Raw genomic sequence first — 27,294 nt, forward strand, 5'->3', positions numbered from 1 at the left:
TTCCCTCTGGGATTTGAAAATGGATTGAACAGCTTCTCACCCAGTGCCTTGTACAAAGTATGTCTTCAATTAACCTTGAATGGATTAATAATTGGATGCATAAATTCATTTTATCAAAGAGTACATACAAGGTATGATTCAATTCCATAGCACTATTACTATGATCGTTAATGTACAAATTAAATAGGTATCTGGAAACAGAATAGAAATCATTTAGTGAGGTGGTGTGTTCTAATGTCTAAATAACTTTTCTACCCAAACTCTAGAATGGAACTCATTTGTAAGTAAGTGACTGTCTCTAACTTTTCCATAGTCTTACACGGGTACATCTTGAGTCCTCAAATTAATTTCCTGTTCTCTAAGGTCAAAACTCAGGGCTTAAAAATAAATTATTATTAGCTTCATGCATAACAGTAGGAACATGATAGATATTCCATCAATACTCATTATTCATTTTTATCTAAAATGTACCTACCCAATACATTATTTTATGTGTGTGAGATAATGCATCGTCAATTAGATTTTACCATTTCACAATGTATATATGCCTCAAGGTATCATGTTATACAGGATAAAAGCATACAATGTTATCTGGCAATTAAAAACAAATAAATAAATGATTATTTAATGAGATTTTATGGAGTACATTAAGTTTCATCTCATATTAAGGTTAAAAACTGGTTTCAAATAACTATTTTATAAAATCTACATTTCTTACTTTTTCTAAAGTTCTTAATCTACTACCACAAAAGTCATGATTCTTTCCATTTTGAAAATAATGTGACATTTTAGAAAAAATATTATTTCATTTTAAGTTTTAATTATACACAACCACGCTTCTTTTTTTGATAATTTTGTGAAATAACTTTATGAACTGTAAAAACTTAACTATCATTTAGGTTTATCCACTTCTTCATTTAGGCAATAAAAAGCTGGAGTTTGGTGTCAAGGGAACAACAAGAAAAAAAATCAAAAGGAGGAATGATAGTTGTTTGCTCTTAGGAAAATTAAGTGTTTCTGTTATTTCACTGACAATATCTAGTTACATATTATTTTTATTAAATGGTGAAGATGCAGACTAATAAAGCAGATGCAGCTAATAAAGCAGCTAGTTGATTTGGTGGCAACATTTGTAATATTTTAGTGAGCAACATGGGGAATGAAACAAGGAAATAGGTCTGTTGGCTTGTTTGAGGTTTAATGTAAATTAAACATTTTTGTTGTTATGAGTACCCCTTATCTTTCGTATACATCATAGGGAATGAAGGTAGTGGACTATCAATAAGCTTAGAAAAAAATTCATGTTCATAAACACTGTATAATAACATGTGACAGAAAAAGTCTTTGGTATCTAGAAAAATTGAAGCTTTATTTAAAAAATTAATCCAATAGCATCATTCTGACCAAGGCTATTGCAGGGGACCTAAGCAAAATATTATTTTTTGGCTTCAAAACTATATATATTTGGCTTTTCATTATCTATAAAAAATATCACCCTTTCCTGGATTTGGCTATTATTAAAAAATTTTTAAAGATGTTCTTAAAAGAAAAAAAAGACTGTCATTATCGTGTGGCAAATTCACCTCCTCTTCTCCATGACAACAGATAAAGAAGCTGTAGCTATAGCAACAGTAATGGGCCAGAGAGATTAGGACCAGACTGGAGATTAGGCCTCCAAGAGCAAAGAAAAGAAGTCCTGATTGGTTCTTTATTGAGACCTTATTTGAAGGCAAGTTACTGTTGAGAGAAAGCATGGAGGATTAGTAAGAACAAAATTAATTCCCCTGTATAAGATAAGAAGCCATTCCTTTGTTAAAACTGTGTTCCTCCGTTTTAATATAACGCCTGTTTAAATTGAGGTAAAGAGTCCGTGATTAATTCTATGCTGAGCTTTGTGCCATCTGAGTCTAGACCAGCTCTGTGAGAAGACACTCCCTGAAGCCTAAGGAGAAAAGAGGGAGGAGCATCTGCCTGCTTGCCATTGCCCCTTGCCCTCCTCTCTGGCACTCCCTGGGTGGTTTGGAGATGCCAGTTAGTTTGTGATGTTGACATCATGTAGGAGTGAGGTGCTCTTGGAGGAAAAAGATTGGAAAACTTCCCTCTTGTTCGTATAAAACGTATTTGTCTAACTTCTTGAAAATTTCAAAAAGCTTTCACCAAGTTATAATTAATTATATGTTTAAAAATAGGTTTCTCAAAAATCTAGTAAGGATCCCATTTTTTAATAACTGGTAAGTTATAGAGGTATTACATTTTGAGTAAATGTGCTATCTATAATTTCAGATTGATATACCGATGAAGGAGGGATTTGTTATTTTTTACATAATAAATTTATAGGAATGAGAATGTTTGGCCTGATGCTATGAATTTTTTTAAAAGGATTTTGCCACATTTACTTCTGAACATGTAGTGCTCACACACACTTCAACTGAGAGCCTGTGAGAGCGCCACACCCTGGCCGACATGAGATATTCACCTTCTTTAAAGTGGCCTCTGATAGAATTTTTTCAGGCTCTATTTTAATGTGTATTTCTTGCATTATTTGTCAAGTTGAACCCCACTTTTCAATAAGACGATTTATTATTTTAAAGATTTAAAAACATGCTTTTTAAGATTTTGTTACTTGGTTTTTATATATTTTCCAAATACTTTCAGTCTTTCCACGGGAAACAACACCTCAACTAAACCAAGAGGGAAAGTAGGAGTTATGCAGATGAGTGCGAGGGGCTTGTTAAGGTTTGGGATCTGCTTCTGTGAAGGCCCTAGACAATCGCAGGGGGCTCAGCATGAGGAGAACATACTTAATGTAGAAGCATCAAGAAGCCAAGGGGCTTCCACGTAAGCACCATGAGAACAATGGCTTCGTCTATTGTTCCCCACTCTCTCTTCTGTGCTTAGACAAGGAGGACAGGCGATCTGAGCTGTTCGAATATTTGCTGAGTGAGTAGAGCTACTGAACGTTGCTAACTCTGCACCTCTGAAAGCCTCTGCCCGAAGGTATTTTCTGTCTTGCTGTAGGAACACACTAGGCCATTGTTTAGGAAAGGCAAATCCCCTGGAATCACCCTCAACAAATGATGGAGAAGGAGTAGGTAGATAAATACCCCTATCTGCTACCCTGAGGGATGAATAACTCTGAGGCATGTCCTGTACTGACTCCCAGAGTCCCGGATGGGATTTGCCCTTCCGTTTCCCACAGGTATAACCATATAGATAACGCACTCTTCAGATAGGTCCCTCCCTGCCCTGTCTCACTTCCTGACTCTCTGCAGTATTTCTGGGATCATCTCCCAAAGGTAGTACTTGCACAAAAGTCCTTTTCTGAAGCCTTGTTTATGGAGAAAGCCACCCAAGACCCATGGTCAGCAGGAGTCAGGCCAGCAAGCTAATTAAGAAGTTTGAAGCTTGCCCTGAAGAGGATTTGTGGAGGAAAATAAGTAGTAGAGTGACACGACCAGATTTATATGTTTATAAGCTCATTCTGGATGCTGCACAGAGAATATATTTGAGGAAGGTGAGTTTAAGGAAGGCAGAGGAGCTGAGGGACACTTGTGGTAATTCCAGTTAGACTGTGCAATGGTGTCAATGGAAGCGTGGCAGTGGAGATGCAATAGTGTGGGTGGATTAATGAGATGTTCAGGAGCGGGGAACCCTAGCATGCGGTGAGTGAAGGAGAGTCAGGAATCAAGGATGGGCTTCGGGTTTCCAGGCTGCACAGCTGAGAGGACAACTTGAATATCACCCAGGAGGAGAAGCAGGCTGAGGGGGAGGGAGAGAATAAATTCACTCCAGTGTGTTAGTCTTAGCTGCCTGTGATGTGTGGAAGTAAAAGTTTTTGTCAAGAAGCTTAATATCACCCATATTTTTGAGAGAGATACGCCATCCCCAGGCATCAATCTTTTCCTCTCCCTCACCACTCTGCTATAAAAGATTGACTAACTCACTGCCACTCTTCCATTTATTTCAAATACTGTACTGATCCAGAGAGCAAGGCGAAATTTTATCTACAAAGAAATAGTCAAAGAATCTATGGAGTCAGAAATAACTTTGAATACTTTTTTTTTTTGCCGTTCTTTAAAACCTCTATTTCTCTGTATAGCTAGTAAGAATTATATATCGATAATGTTTCTGGAACCATTAGAAAATGGGGTATTTCCACTACCCAGATGAATTTTTCTAGCTAGCAGAAGTTTAACTCATGGCAGTGATACCACTCAGCCAGTCACTATACAAAGTGAATGCAAGAGTGAAGACTGACTTTGATAAAGACTAGGGAAAATGGACTACAAAAGCTGGTTTGAAGATTTTACATCCGCAAATGGGTACCTGTGATTTGTGGCTAGAGATCACCTGTCGAGATGAAACACGTATTCCCTAGACTTGAGAACTTTAACAAACATGAAGAAAACAGAGTTATCACAGCAAAGCTGAATTATGAATTCACACACACCCAAGCAGACACACACTACAAAATATACATGCACATATGTAATAGAAAACCCCGTCTTACATATTATTAATTCCCCCAATTTGTGAAAAGACAGTTTTTTAATTGTGAATAATTCAGAGTTGTTCTTATGAACAAGTCCATGAAAATTGCTTCTACTTTTTGTTAACTTTCATCAGCTTTTCATTTCTGCTCTTAATTTTCTATGGTCTTAAAAAATACATAAATAAACTACTTCAAATTGTTTCCAAACAGACTGGGAGAGGTGGCTCACGCCAGTAATCCCAGTACTTTGGAAGGCCAAGACAGGTGGATCATCTGAGGTCAGGAGATCAAGACCAGCCTGGCCAACATAGTGAAACCCTGTCTCTACCAAAAATACACAAATTAGCCAGGTGTGGTGGTGTGTGCCTGTAATCCCAGCTACTCAGGAGGCTGAGGCAGAAATAAATTGTATCAGAGCAGTGTAAACATGTAGACAGATACTGACAGGAATAAGGTTTTGTGATAACTTTTTGGTTACCTGAAGCATTTATGAATACAGGTAAGTCTGTGGCTATGTTATAGAATATTGAGGTCTCCATTGGTTTGACTTCCAAATTAGCGCTTTATTAAACTCGGTGTCAGTGTATGTACACCTACTTGGGCTGTATCTTTTTTACTATGAAACATATTTTAACTGTGAAATGAATATTTTAAAGAATCACCTTGGGGCCAGGCATGGTGGCTCATGCCCGTAATCTCCAGGACTTTGAGAGGCCAAGGTGGGTGGATCACTTGAGGTCAGGAGTTCGACACAGCCTGGCCAACATGGCAAAACCCCATCTTTACTAAATATACAAAAATTAGCCAGGCATGGGGGCACGTGCCTGTAATCCCAGCTACTCGGGAGCCTGAGGCAGGAGAATCACTTGAACCTGGAGGCTGAGGTTTCAGTGAGCCAAGATCGTGCCAGTGCACTCCAGCTTGGGTTGCAGAGCAAGACCCCATCTCAACCAAAAAAAAAAAAAAAAGAATCAACTTGGTTACCATTTTTTAATACATAAGAAGAGTTTTATAGTATGTGATTTTTCTTTGTCAGAAATCATGTGGTCTTACTGTATGTTAAAACTATATGATTACATTTTTTTCTACAGTAATAACTGCCCCCAACCTTGTAAAATCCTGGAGATTATGGCCCTCTTAGCTCTTCTTAGAACTGTTAAAAATGCCAATAGGTTATCTTTGACAAATAGTCACTGTAAATTTAGATTTATATTTAGTATATCTTGAGTTTATCTTCTGAATTGTAATACCGTCTTTTACTTCTAATATAGATACGTGTGTTTATTCCTTTATTCATTTATCCATATTCTTACTTATTCAACCTCTGCTTCATTCCAGAAACAATTCAGGGAAATATTAATTACTTAAAATAATTTGTCTTTTACCAAAGACATTTTCTATTATCAGTTAAAGTCATGAGAGGTGTAATCCTTTTACAATATTGAATCATATTATCCACAGTTCTGAAGTAAGGTCTTTCTAGAACTCAAGTGCTTGTTAAAAATTCACATTGCCAAATTTCTCTCCCCTTTTCTTCCCTGAGCAGACATTTTTTTCCCTTATTGTCATAGATCCCATGGGTAATAGAAATTGGACATTTAAGCAGTGGAATTGTATACATGTCATTAGCCACACTTTAAAACCCAAGAAATACAAATATACCTTTTATTCCATTTACTGTGTGCATTCCCTTGGTTTTCTTCCTTGCTTTAGAATCAAGGTGACTATAACATGGAGATGCTTGCTAATAGCTTGGCTCTGCCTTCCTACCCAATTCTTACCTATGGCAGCGACACTTCTGATAGCCTCCTCTTCTTTCTCCTTAGCTATCCCAAGCTCCAGTGTCCTCCCTTCGGCTCCCAGAGATGTGGTCCCTGTCTTGGTTTCCAGCCGATTTGTCCGTCTCAGCTGGCGCCCACCTGCAGAAGCGAAAGGGAACATTCAAACTTTCACGGTCTTTTTCTCCAGAGAAGGTGACAACAGGTAGGTGATGCTACCAATAAAATTCAGCTTAATCTGTCATCTCTTTAAGTCAATACGGTTGGGTAATGGCAGGAGGAGATCTTGGGCAGGAACTTTGGAGAGGCTGTGAAATCTCTACTATGTCCTTCACTCATTCCCCAGTGGAGATGTGCACTTTTAAAAAGCAGTGTTGTTGACACAGTCTAATGAAATTATCTGTATAAAAATCCTTGAAAAAGGTAAGAATATATTATGTCAATTTTTTATTTCTTTGGTTTTCAGAGTCATAAACAGAGAACAGAATTAGGCTGTGTATTAGTAGAAAAGTGTATAAAAGCACTACTGTGGCTAGCTTGTAATCCCATTTCTGTCATTGACATCACATGAGCTCAAAAAAACCACATGACTTCTCTGAGCCTCATTTTCCTCTTTAATAAGGAGAAATTAATAATACCTACCTTAAAATATACAATAAAGTGTATAATTGGATTGTTTGTAACACAAAAGACAAATGCGTGAGGTGATGGATGCCCCATTTACCCTGATGTGATTATGACACATTGCATGCCTGTATCAAAATACATCATGTATCCCATAAACATGTACATCTATTATGTCCCCACAAAAATTAAAAGTTTTTTAAAAACTAGAAAAAAAAATCAAATTTAAAAAAATAGTACTTACCTTGCAAGGCTTTGGCTAGCATTAAATTAAGTTGCATATATAAACGTCATATCAGTGTCCAGTACTTGGTAGAAGTTGTTATTGTGGATATTACTATTGACTAAGCAAAAGTGAGCTGTACATATCTGGTTTCAAGATTACAATCCATTGCATTTTTTTCTCAACATTTTCCCCTTAAGATATTTCACCATCTTATGACTTTGAAATTTGATGTTTAAGTCTGAGGTAAATGCTGGATAAGTTCCACTTCAGGAGAAGCAGGGATTCATGTCCTAGGGTTCTAGTCCCTCAAATTTGTGAGTGCTGTAAACATATGGTGATCTTTAGAATTCAAAAGGGGACATATACATTGGATAAACCAAAGTGTTATTTAGTTCAAAATGGGACAGTCTGGTGCTCAGGTGGTGCAGTACAGCTCCTCACCTGCTGGGTCTCAAAATGCTCTCCTTTGTAGTTGGCAGCAAGTTCAAGTTTAGCCTTTTAAAGTTTCTGTTATCTTTTACAAATTGACCTTACTTTAAAATGAAAGGAAAGAGGCTGGGCAAGGTGACTCACGCCTGTAATCCCAGCACTTTGGCAGGCTAAGGCAGGTGGCTCACCTGAGGTCAGGAGTTCAAGACCAGCCTGACCAACATGGTGAAACCCTGTCTCTTCCAAAAATACAAAAAATTAGCTGGGCATGGTGGCGCGCACCTGTCATCCTAGCAACTCAGGAGGATGAGGCAGGAGAATTGCTTGATCACGGGAAGCAGAGGTTGAAATGAGCCAAGATTGTGCCACTGCACTCCAGCCTGGGCAACAGAGACGCCTTCTCAAAAAAAAAAAAAAAAAAGGAAGATGTAGGCATACCCATATTGCCTTATGCTCACTAAGATTATTCATTACTGTGAAGAAACAGGCGTTCGTTTTAGTGTTATCTCTGCAACTATTTGTGATCTTACGATGCCTCCTAAGTTCCTTGGACTTCAGTGTGTGCAGCTGTGAAAACTAGAAGCAATGATTCTTGCCCAGTCATCTTCATGTTTTTACATGGATTTCCTGGAGGCACCTTAAATTCAACCTGCCCAAAACATACTCACTTTCTCCTCCTTATGTATATTTTTCCTTTCTTTTCTTAGTTTATGTTAGTATCTTCCATCCCCGTTGACCAAGCAAAAAATTCATGCCATGTTTTACTGACTGCTGCCTCTCAACACTACCATTCCTCGTGAAGTCTTGTCAACTTTACCTTGGCCATAGCTCAGCCATGCTTCCTTTATTCTATTATTTTCAACATCTTTACCTGATCTCTGGGAATCGCTCCTCACCTGCCAATCCATCTTCCTCACTGTTTGTAGTTACCTTTTTGAAATACAGTTTTGATCACTCACTCCACTGCCCCAAAATGTGACTGGTTCTTAAATACAATAAAACTACTCTACAAATATATGCACATGGAACTTCAGACTTCTTTCAATGGAAGTCTAGCCCCAATCTATCTGTATCTATATCTGTCTATCTGTATGGGTATATGTAAAAGTGTGGTTTCTATAATCTGTAATGGTTAAAATTTTTCACTCAAGTCACAAGAGCTAGATTTGAAAATGGTCCTACTATTTATCAAATGTGTGGTGCTTCTATATTTAATAATGTATTAAATATGAATAATACTTTTTTGCTAAAAGGAATAAAAGGAAGATAAATTCTACATGTTAGCATTGCTATGAGGACTGAGGGAATTCAGGTAAAGAATTCAGGGCAGTCACTCCACACAGGAAGAATGGAAGGGCTCAGAATAGTGTGAGCTCAGAGACAATGCGGAAAAGAAGCTGAAATTTAGGCTCAACGTATAGGAAGAAGGAGGATGAGGAAGAGAAAGGGAAGGAGAAGGGGAAGGAGAAATTGTTGAAATTGCTATGTTTGGGTGAACCATTTATTTTCATAATTGTTCACAGACCTGCTTATCATACAATTTTGTCCTTTCCTCTTCTATCGAGCTTGTTCTTATCTTTCAGTCCTAAGCATCAATCCTCTATACCCCCTTGGCTGCTTGCTGCCATGGTTATACCATGAACCTTGACAACACCAATCATTGCAACCTCTCATTATCTGAGTTTCAAATCATATTCTTGCCTCACTCTCCAGACTCTTGTCTTACTATCCTTTATTTAGGACTCTGAACACAACGAAACTTTGATTTCATAGAGATCTGCAATCTGTTGATCCTATCCCTTATCGTTCCTGTTTTCCTTCACTTATTCCATAGCTACAGTTCCATGGCCAGTAAACACAGCAATTAAACATTTGCTGACTTGCATCAACGTTTTGCCTGCTACTCTCATTTCATATTACTCGCTTAGCAAAAACCAACTCAAGTAAATGTAACTTTCTACCTACTCTTTACTTGTGCTCTTGTAGCTGAATATAGCTAGAGGAAAAAGTGTAACTGGGCTGATTCGTCTCACTTTAAATTCATAGCTACTAATCTCATGTTGCCTATTAATGCTACTGGCAATTATACTACATTTATCAGGCAGTCTCTCTCACATACACTCCTAATGATATTTCATGTCTTTTTCTCTCTTCTCAAATCTCCAACACCTTCCGCCTTTCCCCCACTCTTAGCTGACCTTGATTTTAATTTCATGTAATATAAGAAGGGGAATTCTACATGCTTTCATATGTGACTTTTTTTTCACCCAAGTTTGTCTTAAAGCATATAATCTGTCTTTCCTCAAATTTCCATAAAACAACTGCCTGTACTCTTTAAAGCGAAACCTTCACTTGTGCACAAGATCCCATCTTTTCTTATAAAAGAGCAAATCTTCAGCCATTCTTTCTCTCTTCTGTGCCATCAGTTTCTCCCACTAAGGTGAATTACACCTATCAGCATGTCAGCATGTAGTTGAATCTTCCATTGCAACAAATTTTGCTTCAATTTCACTTTTCTCTCCTCTACCACTCCATGCTCTGTTCTCTTTCATAGGAATATTCCTTGAATTGTCTAACTTCACTCCAATGTCTTACATCATATTCCAATAATTATTTTGTTCCTAGAATGTAATAGCAACTGCTCTTATCAAGGTTCACCAATAACCTCCTGTTGCTAACCCAGTAGTCAATTCCTGGTCTTCACATTACTTGGACAATCAGCAAATTTTGTCACATTTGATCATTTCTCCTTTGGTGAAACTCATTCACTCAGTTTCCTATTGCACATGCTCTCCTCATTCTACTCTGGCTACTCATTTTCAGGCTCTTTTTACTTTTTACTCCCAATTTATCTGATCTGCACATATCAAATTGCTTCAGGACTCAAGCCTTTCATTCACTTCTTGACTTTATATTCTGTGAACATGCTGATGTGTTCCAAATTTGTATCTCTGGTCCTAACTTTTTTACCTGCAATCCATACTCATATACACTTCTTCCTACTTGATTTCTCAACATCGATATCCCACGAGCATCTAAAACTTATGAATAAAACCAAATACCTGTTATACTTCAACCCCAATTCCTCCCCACCAAATACTTCATCATTCCAGAGTTCCCCCCACCTTTGAAATCTTCATATTTCTCATTATCAGGCCAAAATCTTTGAAATAATTCTTAGCTCGTAGTTAATTCTTAATTCTTATTATGAAATCCGTCATCAACTCTTGGCAGTACCATCAAAATATATCCTGAATCCATGAAATAGTATACCAGGTTTTGTTATAAAATAATATTGGAAGGCTGGTTATGATTTTATATTCTGAGCTGAGTTATGGAAATAAAGTATTTCATCATATTATTCTGCCTAGTTTTATATTGTTTAAATTTTCATAATAAACAATTAAAATCAAATAAATAAAAACAAAACATGGCCAGGCATGGTGGCTCACGCCTGTAATCCCAGCACTTTGGGAGGCCAAGGTGAGTGGATCATTTGAGGTCAAGAGTTCGAGACCAGCCCGGCCAACATAATGAAACCCCATTTCCACTAAACATACAAAAATTAGCTGGACGTGGTGGCACGCACCTGTAATCCTGGCTACTTAGAATGGTGAGGCAGGGGAATTGCGTGAACCTGGGAGGTGGAGATGGCAGTGAGCCGAGATCGTGCTACTGCACTCCAGCTTGGGTGACAAAGCAAGACTCTGTCTCAAAAAAAAAAAAAAAAAAAAATTAAGACCAGAAACAAAATATATACTGAGCCCTACCACTTCTTACCCCCTTCTTAAGTACAACCAAGTCTCATTGGAACTACTGCAGTAATCTCCTAATTCTAGTCTTACCATAGCAGCTGGAGTAAACCTTTTAAAAGATAAGTTAGGGTATGTCATTCCTCTGCTTCAAAACCCTGTGATGACTGTTTTTCTCATTCACAGAATTAACAGAAGTCCTTGCCTTTTTCTCTTGTTACATCTCTAACCTCATCACGTAGCACTTTCCTTATGTTTCCTAAATATCCAAGAATCTTCCTCTTTTGAGATCTTTGCGCTTGCTCTTCAGTCTGCCTAGGGTGTTCTTCTCCTCAGAGATCCACATGGATCATTCCTTAATTTCTACAAAATCTTTGCTGCAATGTCACGTTCTCATGGAAGCCTTTCTTGATCCCTGGCACTCACTATGTACTTTTTATTTTTATTTTTCTCCATAGCCTTTATTACCTTGTACTTACAAATTTTGTTTCCCTAATCCCCTTTCTCCTCACCAGAATATAATATTCCTATGGGCAAGGCTGTTTTTATCTTCTTTATCCACTGAGCTATTCTCAGCACCTGGAACAGTGCTTAGCACATTATAGACACTCACTAAATATTTTTCGACTTGATGCCTTAGCTGAAATGTCAACTACTGTGTGGAACTCTCCATAGTCCTCCAACTCAGAATTCATCAATTTCACCTTTATCTCCCCCCTTCATTTTGATTACATTACTGTTATGGCCTTGGCCACCTTTTATCAAGTTTGATGTTTGGCTGAGTACGTGTGTATTTCTTTCCCTGATGATTAAGACTAGATCTTATTCATAATTTCATGCTCAAGTGTCCAGTATCATGCCTCATGTAAACATAAACTGATCAGAACTGATACGGTAGAGGTGGCAGAGAGATATGATATTCTCGATAGATTTTTTTCCTACCCAGTAAAATAAATTGTGTTACTGAGGAGGATGAATAAGCTGACTACAGTTCAATAAAAACTTTAATTCCAGAAAAAGTTGATATTAAAATTTTATTCCAATATTTCCATTTATTTTGATTTTTCTGGCTCTCAACTAGAGCCATAAAATATGCCACTGTCTCTGAGCAGTTAGCTGTGATGTTTGTTTCTTCATGTAGGTTTATTTAGCTGCTTGACACAATACCTTTCTAAAACATTGTGAATTTAACATTTATCTCAGATTAGCAATAACTTTGTCAGGAAAGTTATTCTAGCTCAGATCATCATGAATCTTTCTGACTTGTTAATGGTGTAGATAATGCAAGTGCCATAATTCAAATCTTTTTATCCAACCCCTTGGGGTGCTTTTATTTCATAAGTTAAAGAGCAGCATATATTCCAAAACATGAAAGCTAGAATTCACAGTGAAGTAATTGCTTCATAGATATCTAGCTATCCCCTCTTAGTACCCAAAAATCATTAGGAATGAAAAGTGGTCTTTGAGATCATAGTCTAACTTCCTGCTACCTAAACATTCAGAGACCAATGCTCAGAGGAAAGTCCGTGCCCAAGGCCACAGTTTTCTCATCAACAGTGACAGCAAGCATTTATTGGGCACTTACTCTGCCAGATACCAGGCTAAGCATCTTACATAAAGTATGTTTACCAAGATGAGACTTAAAGAAGAAGTTTATACCTCCATTATACAGCTAGTAAGTAGTAGAACTAGAATTTCGTGCAGACCATAGTCCAAAGCAGGCACTCTCAATCCCTTTTTCATCTTGCTTCCTTAGTGGATTAACCTGCAAGAGAACTAAATGTTCTTGATATTTATAGAATTATGACATGCAATTCTTTTATATGTTTCTTTCCAATAATTTTTTGACTTAATGGCTAAGTTGATTTGCATTATTTATTTACCACTAATAAAACACACTAGTGAATTTTTATTATTGTATTTATTTTGAGAGATGAGGTCTTGCTATGTTGCTCAGGATAGAGTGCAGTGGTGTGATCATAGTTCACTTGCAGCCTCAAACTCCTGGGTTCAATGGATCCTTCCACCTCAGCCTCCTGAGTAGCTAGGACTACAGGTGCATGTCGCAATGCCTGGCTAAGTTTTTGTATTTTATATATATAAAAAGAACATTATACCTCTCACTTGTAACTAAAATGACTTATGAAGTGTAACACAGTATAGCCAAAAGGTTAAGGCTATGTGGCTGTGGAATTGAACCACCTGGGTTCAAATCCTGGCTTGTTATTTTAACATCTGTGTGGCTTTGGGCCAATTACTAGTGACTTTGTTTTCTCACGTGGAATAATAATAGTATCTGATGTGTAAGGTTGTGATGAGTATTACATGAAGTTAAATAAAAGCACCTAAAACACTTGCTGTTTGTTTGGTGCACCCACAACATTCCATTCTTATTGGCTAATGCCATGTGCAAATCATCATGTGGGTTGAAAATTAAAATAACTGAAATACAAGGGTGTTTCTTAACTCTTATTTGGAGAGGACTTTATTACTTTCGTAAGCATTCACACATTTGATCCTCAGATAAGGTATTTATGATGATCTCCATTTCACAAATGAGTATGCCTTTCTCTGTTCAGAAAGGCTGAAAAATATTGCTAAGAAACCACACTAATAGTAAATATTAGAACTGGGATTTCAATGCCAGGTTTCTAGTCCAGTGATCTCTTCACACTGCCATACAAAGTGAAATATATTTTCTGAAAAAGCTCCATATAAAATACAGTGGGAGTGCAGAAGAGAGAATTAAAACACTTTTATGAGCATCATTCAATTTAATCCTCACAATAATACTGTGAGGTAGGCAGATAAGGGACCGGTATCTTCATTTTGCAAATGAAGCAGAGAAGGCTCCAAGATAGCCCCTGACTTGCTCAAGGTCACACACTGTTTTGTGGCAGAACAAAGGCTGAACTAGGTGTTCCAACTTGCAGCAATATATGCTTCGCATTGCTTTATGCTGCCTCAGAAAACCTCTGCTCACTGTTCAGGATTAGAAACCAGCTTTTTGTGATTGACATGGAGGATTCCTTTTAGAATTCATGGTATATTACATTTTTGATGTGGTGTTTACATATTCTTTCCCCGCTCTTCAGAGTTGAGGACTCTGCAGCCGATGGAGCTTGTTATCCATGAGGGAGCATATTGTGATGGAAAAAGAACAAGACTCAGAATCCTAAGCATGACATTCTGGCCCTGGCTTAAAGCTTGGCAAAGTTAGCCTTCTTCTTAGAGCCCCACTCTGCTTCTCTGTAAAATATAAAATCATGGCCCTGTACCTCAAAGTGTTTTTAATTCATTGAATGAGAGAATAATGATTTTATTTCTCCAGTGGACTTAATGCATATTGAAAAATGAAACATGCCATCCACAAATGTCATATATAAATGAGCAAATATTGAATGTGAGTTGACTGTATGTCCATGTCCAGCAGTGTATTGAAAATAGAAGAGAACCCAGCGGATTCCCTGGAAGGAGTTAATCTTGAAAGGTTCATCTTACTGATGAATGTATAACCACACACTTAGTTAAGAGCTTTAGTGGAAAGGAACATGCTTCTGTGAGAGCATTTATGAAATGTGTGCATGATGTCTATGTCATAATCAGATTTGCATTTTCAAAAGATGACTATGACTAGAAAGTGGAAACTAGAGCAGAGGTCAGCCAGGTGGGTGCCAGAGTCATTCAGCAGGCTATTGCAGAAGTCCAAACGAAAGATGGTAGCTTGGTCTAAGGGTATGTCAGTGGAGATGGAGCAGCGGAGAGAACTTTGTAGATATTTAGGGGGCAAAACTGACAGGACTGAATGATGCATTGCACATGAATGGTGAGGGAGAAGGGGTTGTCAAGGACAGTCACTTGGTTTCTGGCATATTCCAGTGTAGAGATGTTTGTGCAATTTGCTGAGATTAGGATGCTGGAAAGGTCCATATTTGAAATGAAGGTCATAAATTCAGTTTCAGACAAGTTGTGCTTGACATACCTTTACAACCTTCAAATGGGAATGTCCAGAAGGGCCTTGGAAATAGGAATCTGGAGCTCAAAGGAGAGGACTGGGACAGAGATATGTATCAGGAATGTGTCAGCATGTGGATGCTCGCTACAGCTAGGGAAGGGTAAGATGGCCCATCCCAAGAAAACAGAATGAGAAAAGAATCCAGAACTCAGTCACATTTATCATGTGGATAGAGGCTGAAACTAAACAAAATAAGAATTTGAAATCAAAATCTGTTTCACCCCAACTCCCAAGATATAGCTCATTATTTGCAGTTACAGTAGCTATGTGTTACATAACTAGTCTCAGGTGTGTATTAGATGTTGAAGCAGAGATTACAGGAAAGCACATTTTTAAAAAGCTCATTCCTAGATTTATCCTTTTTAACAATTCAATAAAAAACAATTTTTAACCAAAACTTAGTGGAAATACCTCTAACCAAGAGAGGTAAACAAAAAGAGACATTTCCAGTCTTCATTATGCTTTTATCTGGCAGTGAAACATCTCGAAACCTTTCTCTCTAAGACAGCATTGATTTCCAAACCTATGGTTTTCGGGTAATAAGGAATGTGACATTTGGGTGGTTATCACTCTGCTATCACTTTGAGTCCTATTTCATTAAACACCACATTTCAGTTTTGAAATCTTTTAATTGTTATAACATTCTGGCATTCACTAAAGAAATAATGAATGAAAGTACAAGAGATAAAAAGGAGATGCTAAAAATCTTTCCACTAAGAATAACATAACTCCTTCTCTACAAAGGAACGTTAATGTAACTCTTCCTCCCTGAAGCAACTAATTAGGTGTTTGACCCCTCAAGGCAACATTTGTTTCTCAACTCACAAGTTGTAACTAAATATTAACACTCTGAGGCACTTAGGCAAGATGATATGTATTTACTAAAAATGCATGTTAGAGACTTGCTACAAATAATCCACTAAGAAGCAGAATCATGTTTAATCTGTAAACTGTACTTCTGAAATGTAAAAATAGAAGTGCTGAATTCAGCTAACACAAACACTTGTAGATATAGGAGATTTTCTATTTTTTATTCCTAATGAAGAGTATTAGAGTAGTGAGGTTTCTTTAAGTAGATCCCACTCTCCATTACGGATAATGAAATCAAGACCCAGGAAGGTGAAGTGACATGCCAAAGATGACTGAAATAAATGGGGATGGAACATGGAATAGAATCCAATTTTCTAGGCATTTCTAAGGTCACATTATGTGGAGATTTTATGTAATTATTCTCTTTTAATTTCACATTTATTTATGCGTTTATTTAAAAAATTATGAGCCCCAGCAATATAGCCATTTTTTTATGCTCAGTGAATCTATATGCTAAGTGTGAATAAAATATAAATGGAATATGGCTTCTCTTTTTGAATAATTTACAATGAAGTCAAAGAAACATGCATGTCCATTAATACAAAGTGATACATAATACACTAGATGTATAAACCGAAAGCAATGAAAACACAAAAGAGAGCATTTAATGGTACTGGGTTTGAAGACATGAGGGTACGAAGTTTCAGCTAAACATTTCCTTTGAATTGGATTCCAATTGGGTTTCATTTGAAACAAGCTTTTGCCAAACAGAGTCAGAAGTGTGAGTCAGGAGAAGGTAATCACTGGTCATTGAGAAATGCAAATCAAATCAAAACCAAAATAAGATACCATCTCATGCCAGTTAGAATGGCGATTATTAAAAAGTCAGGAAACATCAGATATTGGAGAGGATATGGAGAAATAAGAATACTTTTACACTGTTGGTGGGAGTGTAAATTAGTTCAGCCATTGTGGAAGACGGTGTAGCGATTCCTCGAGGATCTACAACTAGAAATACCATTTGACCCAGCAATCCCATTACTGGGTATATACCCAAATGATTATAAATCATTCTACTATAAAGACACATGCACACGTGTGTTTATTGCAGCACTGTTCACAATAGCAAAGACTTGGAACCAACCCAAATGCCCATCAGTGATAGACTGGAAAAAGAAAATGTGGCACATATACACCATGGAATACCATACAGCCATAAAAAAGGGATGAGTTCATGTCCTTTGCAGGGACATGGATGAAGCTGGAAACCATCATTCTCAGCAAACTGATACAAGAACAGAAAACCAAACACCACATGTTCTTACTTATAACTGGGAGTTGAACAATGAGAGCACATGGACACAGGGAGGGGAACATCACACACTGGGGTCTGTCTGGGGGGCGGGCGGGGGGGCTAGGGGAGGGATAGTATTAGGAGAAATACCTAATGTAGATGACAGGTTGATGGGTGCAGCAAACCACCATGGCACGTGTATACCTACGTAACAAACCTACACGTTCTGCACATGTATCCCAGAACTTAAAGTGTAATAAAAAGAAATGAAAGGAAAAGGAAAAGCAAAATAAGAAAAGGCAGAGAAGCTGACATGGACATAGGGGTCCTGGGGCAGGACGGCTCATTGCAGATGACTGTGCAAAGCTTTAGGCCACATTGTGAAGGTCTTTGAACCTTGTTCCATGGAGGTGAGATCATATTAACCTAGAATGGCAGCTAGCACAAGGTTGTGGGCATGGAGTTGACAGGTTATGTTGTTAAAAGGGTATCTTTGTCAATAGATGATAGCAAAAATCGAGAAGACTAATGGCAAAATGCTAGAAAAAGCTATTATTATAATGCAATACATTTAAGTACCAACTAAATCAGGGACCAGTTTTAGGCACAGGAGAATATACTCTACCCAGAATTAGATCTCAATGTAAATTGCACAATGGTGCATCGCATGTTGCCATGCTTGACTTCATGCTTCAAAAGATGTCAGTGCTTAAGAGTTACAGGGACTGATCTCAGTAAAGCAGGAACATTATGGTTAGTGGGTCAAACTGCATGCTTTTAGAGTAGAAACAGTTATTTTCCAAGACACTTTAATCAAGTAACTCAAAGTTCTTAAAACTAGCATTCACAAAAAATTAACGCTTCTTATGAACTAACTCTTCTTATAGCCTCCTTGTAAAAGTCCAAGTGGACAAGCTGTCTACAGACTTTTTAGCATGAGGAATCAGACTTCGTATATTTGATGCTCTATGTGAATTATCATTGAGTAAATTTGCTGTGAATGGATTCAGGCAGGCACAAGTGACTTGATTCCTTTATTTCAATCGACTTATCCTGAATTTGGCTTAACTCCCCCACACTGCCAACTTAGAGGGAAAGGAATGAAGTGGAGAAGCTTTGTCTGACAATCCATCTGGTGTTACAGATCATGACTCTGAGTTCTGCATATTTGAAGGGTAATTGTATCTTCAGATTCATAGGAGAGAACATCACTGAGAGGTAGGAGGCTTGGGGTCCTTGCCGCTTTCACAGGAGTTGTTAACGCAGTGAGAGGCCGAACAATACAAGTTTACCCAAAAATTGGGTAAACTTCTCATATTCACTGTTCTCTTTTCTTCAGAACCCAGTGTGCTTATCTGCCCATTTACAGAGGAGTATGGACTACAGTGAGCAGAGAGGAAATCCTTAATTACTGCTTCATGGAAAATTTACTTTAGGTGGCTAGTGTTGGCCTATAGTGGAACCAGAGAAATCCCACATAATAAACTGCCCTTCCAAACTCAGATGTTACTTAGTTGTTGGGAAATGGTTTGCTATATTTTGTTTACAGCTATTAAAGCGTGGAAAGGGTGATTAAAAACTTCGTGGGAATCCTTGGGGCTAGAACTGAACAAATCTGTGAAGGATAACATGGCAGGAAATACCATTTTCTCAATATGCTTTTGTATAATGTTAGCAATTTGATGTCACCCCATTAAAACCCAGGGAAGCCACACAGCAGTTTGGCAGCAGACACTCATCCGCCAGTGGGGACATCAGATACCATAAGACTATCAAGCTGTACTGTGGAACTCAGGGAACTCCTATTTCTTCTTAGTGTCCCTCAGAGAGCAGTTTCCAGCCCTTTAAAAATGATTATTTTCATTATTGGAACTTGTTCAATGTCTGTAGTTATGCTCACTCTTTTTGTTTTGATTTATCTTTGCAAAGAAAATTAATATGATAGAAAATATCAATAAAGATTTTTTTTGGAGTGGGGGCAAGCCCCAAGTTCAGTGAAACCTATCTATGTAGCTTTTTTCTATATGATTATATCTCTCATTAATTTATGTCCTCAGATTCCTGGTTTTAAATACTTTGTGGAAAAGTCCCCTTCTTGGACGCAATAGATTTATTTCTTATGAAGTTGTGGTGGTATTTTGTTATTATAAAATAATAGCAGTGACTGCCATTATGGCAGAATCCATATTAAGTATCAGGTGCCATGTATTTTGCTTTAGATATTTGACCTACAGCATTTCATTTAATTCTTTCAGACTTTGTGATACAAATATTTTTATAGCACATATGTTGTACTTGAGAAATCTGGGGCTCAGAAAGTTTAATGTGAAAGCCAGAAACAGCCCCCCTGACTTACCTCAGTCCTGAACTACTTACTCCACAGTCTATATAGGCTTTTGAGGTTTGTTTTTTGTTGTTGTTGTTGTTTGTTTGTTTATTTAAAACAAGGTCTTACTCTGTCACCCAAGCTGGAGTGTAATGGCATGATCTCAGCTCATGGCAACTTCTGCCTCCAGGCTCAAGCGATTCTCGTGCCTCAGCCACTCGAGTAGCTAGAATTACAGGCTCATGCCACCATGCCCGGCTAATTTTTGTAATTTTACTAGAGAGAGGGTTTCACCACATTGGCCAGGCTGATCTCGAACTCCTGACCTCAAGTGATCTGCCTGCCTCGGCCTCCCAAAGTGCTGGGATTACAGGCGTGAGCCACTGTGCCTGGCCTACGTAGTGTTTAGATGCAAACTCCCTTTGGTATGACAAGCAGATTTCTGGAAAGTGGTACATAAAATTGAAATGGTTAGATTAAACCATGGTTTAAAACCACTAAGAGCCCACATTGTGGAAACCAGTGATCAACCCAGGGCAGAACCAGCAGGTGATCAGAGGTTGAACCATGGAGTTGTCTTGGAGGTGTATTTACATAGCAAGCACAATGCATTTGCCTGGGTTCTATTTTACAGATCAAAATCATGCAAACATTTTCAGAAGATGCTTTATTTATACTTTATGTAAGACTGAGAAAGTATGAATTGTCCATATCAATGAATATGTTTATATATAAATTTTTTATTAATTATTAATTTTGGATAATTTTTGGAGGCTAATGAAGATTATTAAATCTTCCCCATTATGAAATCCAACATTCTCTTTTATATGTAAGTGATATTTTCATCTCATGATCTTGGACATTTTTACCTGGACATGTCCAAATTTTCTTGCCTCTCTTTCCTTTAAAGTATACCTGTTCAGCAAAAGACATAAACAGATACTTCTCAAAAGAACACATACAAACAGCAAACCTATGAAAAAAGTGCTCAACATCACTAATCGTCAGAAATGCAAATCAAAACCAAAATGAAATACCATTCCACATCAGTCAGAATGGCTATTACTAAAAAAAAAATAAACAATAGATGCTGGTGAGGCTGCAGAGAAAAGGGAATGCTTATACATTGTTGGCAGAAATGTAAATTTATTATTTTAGGCACCATGGAAAGCAATTAGGAGATTCCTGAAATAACTTAAAACAGATCCACAATTTAGCCCAGCAATCCTATTAACTGGTATATATCCAAAATAAATTAAATAATTCTAACAAAAACATCCATGCACTCATATATTCTGGATAAAGAAAATATGGTGCATATACACCATGGATTACTATGCAGCCTTAACAAGGAATGAAATCACTCCCTTTGCAGCAACATGGATGTAGTTGGAGGCCATAATTCTAAATAAATTAATGCAGGAACAGAAAACCAAATACTACATGTTCTCACTTATAAGTAAGAGCTTAACACTGAGTACTCAGGGACATATAGATGGCAACAGTAGACATGGGACTGTCACATAGGAGGGAGGCAGGAGGGCAAGGGTTGAAAAACTGTTGCGTACTATACTTACTACCTGGTCATGACAAGATCAATCATACCTCAAACCACAGCATCACCCAATATACCCATGTAACACATTTTCACATGTACCCCAGTATCTAAAATAATGAAATTATTTAAAAAATAAAATACAGAATAATACCTGTTCAAAGGGTTATGGCCAGCGTGACTTGGAACACAGTTATTTCATCCAATTTATTTAGTATTTGTAAGAATAAAGTCAATTATGAAAGCTGTCCTTCCTTATAGATACCCAAGGTGTTTGATAGGCAAATCTGACCTTTGATAACAATGTTGCTTGAAGGTCTAGAAAAGATGCTATGAAATGATTCACAGCAGATGATAGACAAATTCATCCTCTCAGCAGTCTCTGAGTGCTCATTGTCCTCTTTTTCCCTATAGGACCTCATGTCTTTTACCCAAAGTTCCCATGATCCAAAGAAGTTCCTTATTTTTCCACTATTGTTGAATTATATCAATACTAGATTTAGAGGAGGAGGTTCCAGATTTCATTCTTAAGTGTGATACCCACTAACTGTGAAGCCTTTGAATAAATCATGTTGCTTTTCTAAATCTCACTTTCTATATGTAAAATAATGATAACAAAACCACCCTATCTATATCAGTAAGCTACCTGAGGCACTGGGTATAAAAATTCTTCTGCTAAAACAAAAATAAGCAAAACTCCCCATCTCCATGTGCTCAATCTCTTTGAGCTATATACAACAAGGCATACAATTCTATTATGAGGGTTTGCTTTTAAAAAGCAATTTGCTGACCTAAATGATCTTAGTTTGGTAGAATATAGCAGTGTGGTATGTGGCAAATGGGAGCATTGTTCCATATTTCTTAGCCTTACCTACTTTAGATTACTATTGAATCTCATCCAGACCCCTACTCTCCTAGAAGTCAGAATTCAGCCTTCCAGAAACTTCACACTGCACTTCTAAAAGAATGCCTAAACCTCAGGCTATATCCAGATTCATACAGGGTGCTTTTTCTCTATTGTGGTAAAACATATCTTTCATTTTACAATTTTAACTATTTTTGAGTGTACAGTTCTATGGTATTAGCGCATGTACCTTGTTGTGCTACCATCACCACCATCTGTCCACAGAATTTTTCATTGTCTCCAGTTAAAATTATTTACCTATTAAACACTAACGTCCTGTTCTCCCATCACTTAGCTCCTGGCAGCCACTCACGGTGCATATTTTAAATACTAGCAGTGCTAGATAAAATGATGCTAACCCCTATAACAAATAAGCCCTAAAATATATAATGGCTCAGAACTATTTCTGACTCTATAAGGTATGGAAGGGATGTTACTGATTGTCAGTTCTTTTCCCAGCTCTTCTCTAGAATTATTACAAATGTTGATTGTTCCATCATCACCCATGTGGCTTCTAAGGTCATCATGCTTCCCTACCTCAAGACAACAGGTGGAGGAAGAGAACATGGTGAATTACCCATGTGCAGTTTATTTTAGGCCAGGCCTGGAATCAGCACACATCACATCACATACACTCAACCTCTTGATGAGACTCAGTCGCATGGCCTCAACTAGACTTCAGGGAAGCGGGAAAATACAGTCTAGTACATGAAGCAGAAATTTCGGGTTTGAGGATCAGTGAGCCAGTCTCTGCCATCAGTCATATTAAGAGTGTAGATATGCCCAGGAATCATCATCATTCATGCACTTAGAACTTTTACTTTTTGAAAATCTAATTTTCCCTGGCAGAAAAAGATACTTCATTTTAAATATGTCCAAAACCAAAACATATCTGAATGGCAAAATTAAAGTGTACGTATAATTCCACTGAGAAGCAAGAGATATTATCTAGATATAGAAACCTTGAGAAACAATTGAGAATCTTAGAGGAAGTCCCTTCTTCACTCAGTTCAATCAGCTATATGTTAAGTTCCAATGAGGATATCTAGAATGTTCAGAAGGTGTAGAATTATGTGTGTCCTTAAAGAATATTTCGGCCGGGCGCGGTGGCTCACGCCTGTAATCCCAGCACTTTGGGAGGCCGAGGCGGGCGGATCACGAGGTCAGGAGATCGAGACCATCCTGGCTAACACGGTGAAACCCCGTCTCTACTAAAAATACAAAAAATTAGCCGGGCGTGGTAGCGGGCGCCTGTAGTCCCAGCTACTCGGGAGGCTGAGGCAGGAGAATGGCGTGAACCCGGGAGGCGGAGCTTGCAGTGAGCCGAGATCGCGCCACTGCACTCCAGCCTGGGCGACAGAGCGAGACTCCGTCTCAAAAAAAAAAAAAGAATATTTCAAGAGTTACCATTTCTAAAATGTCAGCATCCATATCCAAACGGTTTGTCATCTCTTAATACGCACTATAAATGCAACCATGATCAGTAGATTAATTCATTAGTTTGCAACACTGAGGAAGTTTTTAGTTTATAAATGTATTGATATTGAACACATAGAGATGTGGCTTGAAGAGCAAGACAAACAGGCTTATGTTACAGTTTCTCTTCACGCAGGAAGGAATCTACTTACTTTCACTAATTGCACTTAAAGTAACCACAGGGACTCAGGCTCCATACATAGAACACTTAGCATCTGCGTTTTCCTTTCATACAATGAGAGAAAATGCATAAATGCATTTGTTGGCAATACTGACAAAGACCGATTTGTGGAATAATTGAAACCTTGATTTCTGTCATTAGCCGGATGTTTACAAAACTCGTCTTCCTGTCTACATTCCAGATGTTTCTCCTTATTTTAATAGCTCCTTGTTTTTCATGGGTTTTGAATTCCAAATTGTAAAGTGTTGAGGAAAAAGACTTTCGTTTGCAAGTTTCATGGAGAATGACATAATCTTAAACTCCCCAGAATCCTTGCAACATTTATTTGTAGGTCCTTCCAATTAGTTTATTTTCTATAGAAAATCTGAGGTCTTGAATTATGTCCCAGAGTCAACATTAGATGAGTGAGCAACCTTTTGGTTCACCTCACTACTCTTGCACATCAAATACAGATTTTGGCTGAAGGTATTCTTTTTGGAATAATCTTTCTCTGCAACTTTGATTTCTCAGGGAACGAGCATTGAATACAACACAGCCTGGGTCCCTTCAGCTCACTGTGGGAAACCTGAAGCCAGAAGCCATGTACACCTTTCGAGTTGTGGCTTACAATGAATGGGGACCGGGAGAGAGTTCTCAACCCATCAAGGTGGCCACACAGCCTGAGTGTGAGTATGAAAAGGAACGGGCCACATTTAAAAAGTATTTATTTTCCTCTGCAATATCCTTGAATTCTTTCACAGAACCTTTGCGAAGTGACAAAAGCGAAGAACAGTTTTTTTTCTTCTAAGTAAACTTATATAACTCAAGGACTTTTAAAAGTAAGATAAGTTGTAAATAGAATGGCCTCTTCACTTAGGCCACATACCGTAATGGCAAATTAACCTCTATAAAGGCCTAATCTATCTATGCAGTCTACATATTCATTTCCTAAGAAAGTGATTTACTCTGCCTGACAGTATTTTATCATCATCATTGAGTTTCAGCCTCCTCTGTTGAATTTTCAGATTTTTTGAGTTTGTAAAGAGTGTAACATCAAAGGTAAAAGAACAATAACATACAATTTCTAAATCCAGGGACTAATTTAAAAGCTTGAACACGCACCGCATGCACTGAAAAACCTACCAAAAGCAAATTGAGATTTGAGGAATATGAGAGATAACCTCTATTGGATAATCTCACTCCCTCTACCTTGAATCACTAGATTCAGCTATGTTTTTTTTCACAAAGTAGAGCAGCTGAATGTTCTTTGACCAACGTATAATTCAATGATTTCAACTTTGATAAAGGAAGAGCTCCAAAATTACATATCGAAAACTATTTCTGTACTTGACAAAATTTTGTTTTTTCTTGTGCATTTCTAATGTTTTTTGAAAAGATTAGTTGCTGATGAGCCATTCGCCAAATTTGTTTGGTTTCACATTAAAAAAACAATTGGAATTTAAAATCAAAATGAAATGCCTGGCTACTTGTTAACAAGCTGCCTTATGTTAAACACCTAACTGTACCTATTTCCTTTTTATATAACAAAATTTATAATGATATTTTGATTTCCTGTTCATTTTACATGAAACTGTAAAGAGGTATATCAAAATCACCTCTTGTATTTTGGGAATAAAGTGAAGTAGAGATTGGAAATATTTTAACTGGTAATTGTGAGAGAGTAACCTTTGTATTCTATCACTTCTTGGGTGGTTTAAATCAGCAAGTCGAAGAAGAGAGAGCAGGAGATACAGTCTGAGTGCACTTTCAACAGAATCTCCATCCTTTCTTTCATTTGGCCAGGGCTACAGAGACAAGATGATAACAAATTGGAATAAAGTATTAATTGAAGGGACGGAAGAGGGCTAAGTTGTGCAAGTACTACAAATAGTTGCCTCACAGAAATAAAAACCTCAACAACTTCAAAAGCATAGTCATGTTGAGGTTCCAGACAATTATTTGGAAATGCAGGCCCCCAGGCATAATAATAATTTGTAGGACCCAAATAATTTCTGTTTGCAAAATAAAAACACAGGGGCACATTGTTAAAAATTATTAAGATTATGGGATGGCTACAGCAGAACATGAGTCCTTGCACAACTTCACCCTTTGCTGCCTATGAGCTGGTCCTGCTCCCAGGTTTCTGTTCTGGGCAATGTTTTGTTGCTGTACTGATTTAAATCACTAAACAATGCCAATTTCCTCTTCATAATGTCTATATTAACATAACATTTCAATCTTCTTTTTTTATTTTTGGGACGGAGTCTCACTCTCTTGCCCAGACTGGAGTGCAGTGGCACAATCTCGGCTCATTGCAACCTCCGCCTCCAAGGTTCAAGCGATTCCCAGCTAATTTTTGTATTTTTAGTAGAGATGATCTTTCACTATTTTGGCCAGGCTGGTCTCGAACTCCTGACCTCAAGTGATCCCCCTGCCTCGGCCTCCCAATGTGCTAGGATTACAGGCATGAGCCATCGCGGCCAGCCGAACATTTGAGTCTCAATTGCTTTATTGAATTTCTCTTCATAGATCATCTATGTAAAATCAATAACTTTTATGACTGTTTTATATTTTTGATTAAAAACAAATTAGGTTTTACATATATATAATACACACACACTATATATGGTATATGTCATGTGATAGATAGGTCAACAATTTAAAAACTCTTGAAAAATTCCTTAAAGAAATCCTTGATAAATTTTCCAGTATTGGAACTAACTTTAAAAGCATGCTCATTTTCAAAAGATCAAATCTCCATGGATTATCTGAATTTTTCATCTCCTAGTTCTAAAATTATCGTAAAATTGTTATACTGTACTTTTCAGAGCTGACTAGTCATGATTACATTGCATTTCTGATAAAAATCCTGGTTGGTTAGCCTTGCTTTGTAAGAATGAGCATTTTTTTTTTCCTTGATCAATACTATTGTTTCTAAGCATTCGACTTAAGAAAGCAATTTTCAGTGTTTTAAAATTTTACTTCTTTTTTTTTTTTTTTTTAACACCAACGTTCCCAAGCCAAGGGACAGTAAAGTATTTTCCTTTTTGACACTAAGAACACTCATTCCATAAAAATTAAAAAAAATTAAAACTATGATAAAATGATACAATATATTCTGCTATTTAATATAATCAAGTTAAAAAGAATAATGATTGTTTTTGTATCACACATATGGCCTTAACTTTGTAAAACACAAACAATGACATAACTCAATTCATAAGTATGTTTAATAAACATTTATTATGTTCCTAACACTGTTCCAGGCTGCATGAGGCATGTTAGAAAAGCATATGTGAGTAATAAAGCAGCAGTATTTATGGATCTCAGCAGATTTGGGGGGAAGCAAATATTTTAAATATGTAACAATAACAAAACAACTCGAGTAGGGGAACTTATAAGAAGTTGGTAAATGGAATACAAACAATCTGAGTCACAGATTTGCTCGTGGGC

The 27,294-nt window shown here is 37.4% G+C and overlaps 1 protein-coding gene across 19 annotated transcripts in view; it reads left to right on the forward strand.

The window, feature by feature from the left end:
* Positions 1-27,294, forward strand: part of DCC (DCC netrin 1 receptor) — a 1,196,048-nt gene that overhangs the window by 814,445 nt on the left and 354,309 nt on the right. For all 19 annotated transcript variants that reach the window (XM_512137.8, XM_063795721.1, XM_063795722.1 and 16 more), the window contains exons 8-9: positions 6,319-6,475; positions 24,373-24,527. In XM_512137.8, the coding sequence (XP_512137.2) occupies positions 6,319-6,475; positions 24,373-24,527 (312 nt within the window). The remainder of the gene's footprint in view (positions 1-6,318; positions 6,476-24,372; positions 24,528-27,294) is intronic.

This window comes from Pan troglodytes, chromosome 17 (genome assembly GCF_028858775.2).
Source record: "Pan troglodytes isolate AG18354 chromosome 17, NHGRI_mPanTro3-v2.0_pri, whole genome shotgun sequence".
NCBI lineage: Eukaryota > Metazoa > Chordata > Mammalia > Primates > Hominidae > Pan > Pan troglodytes.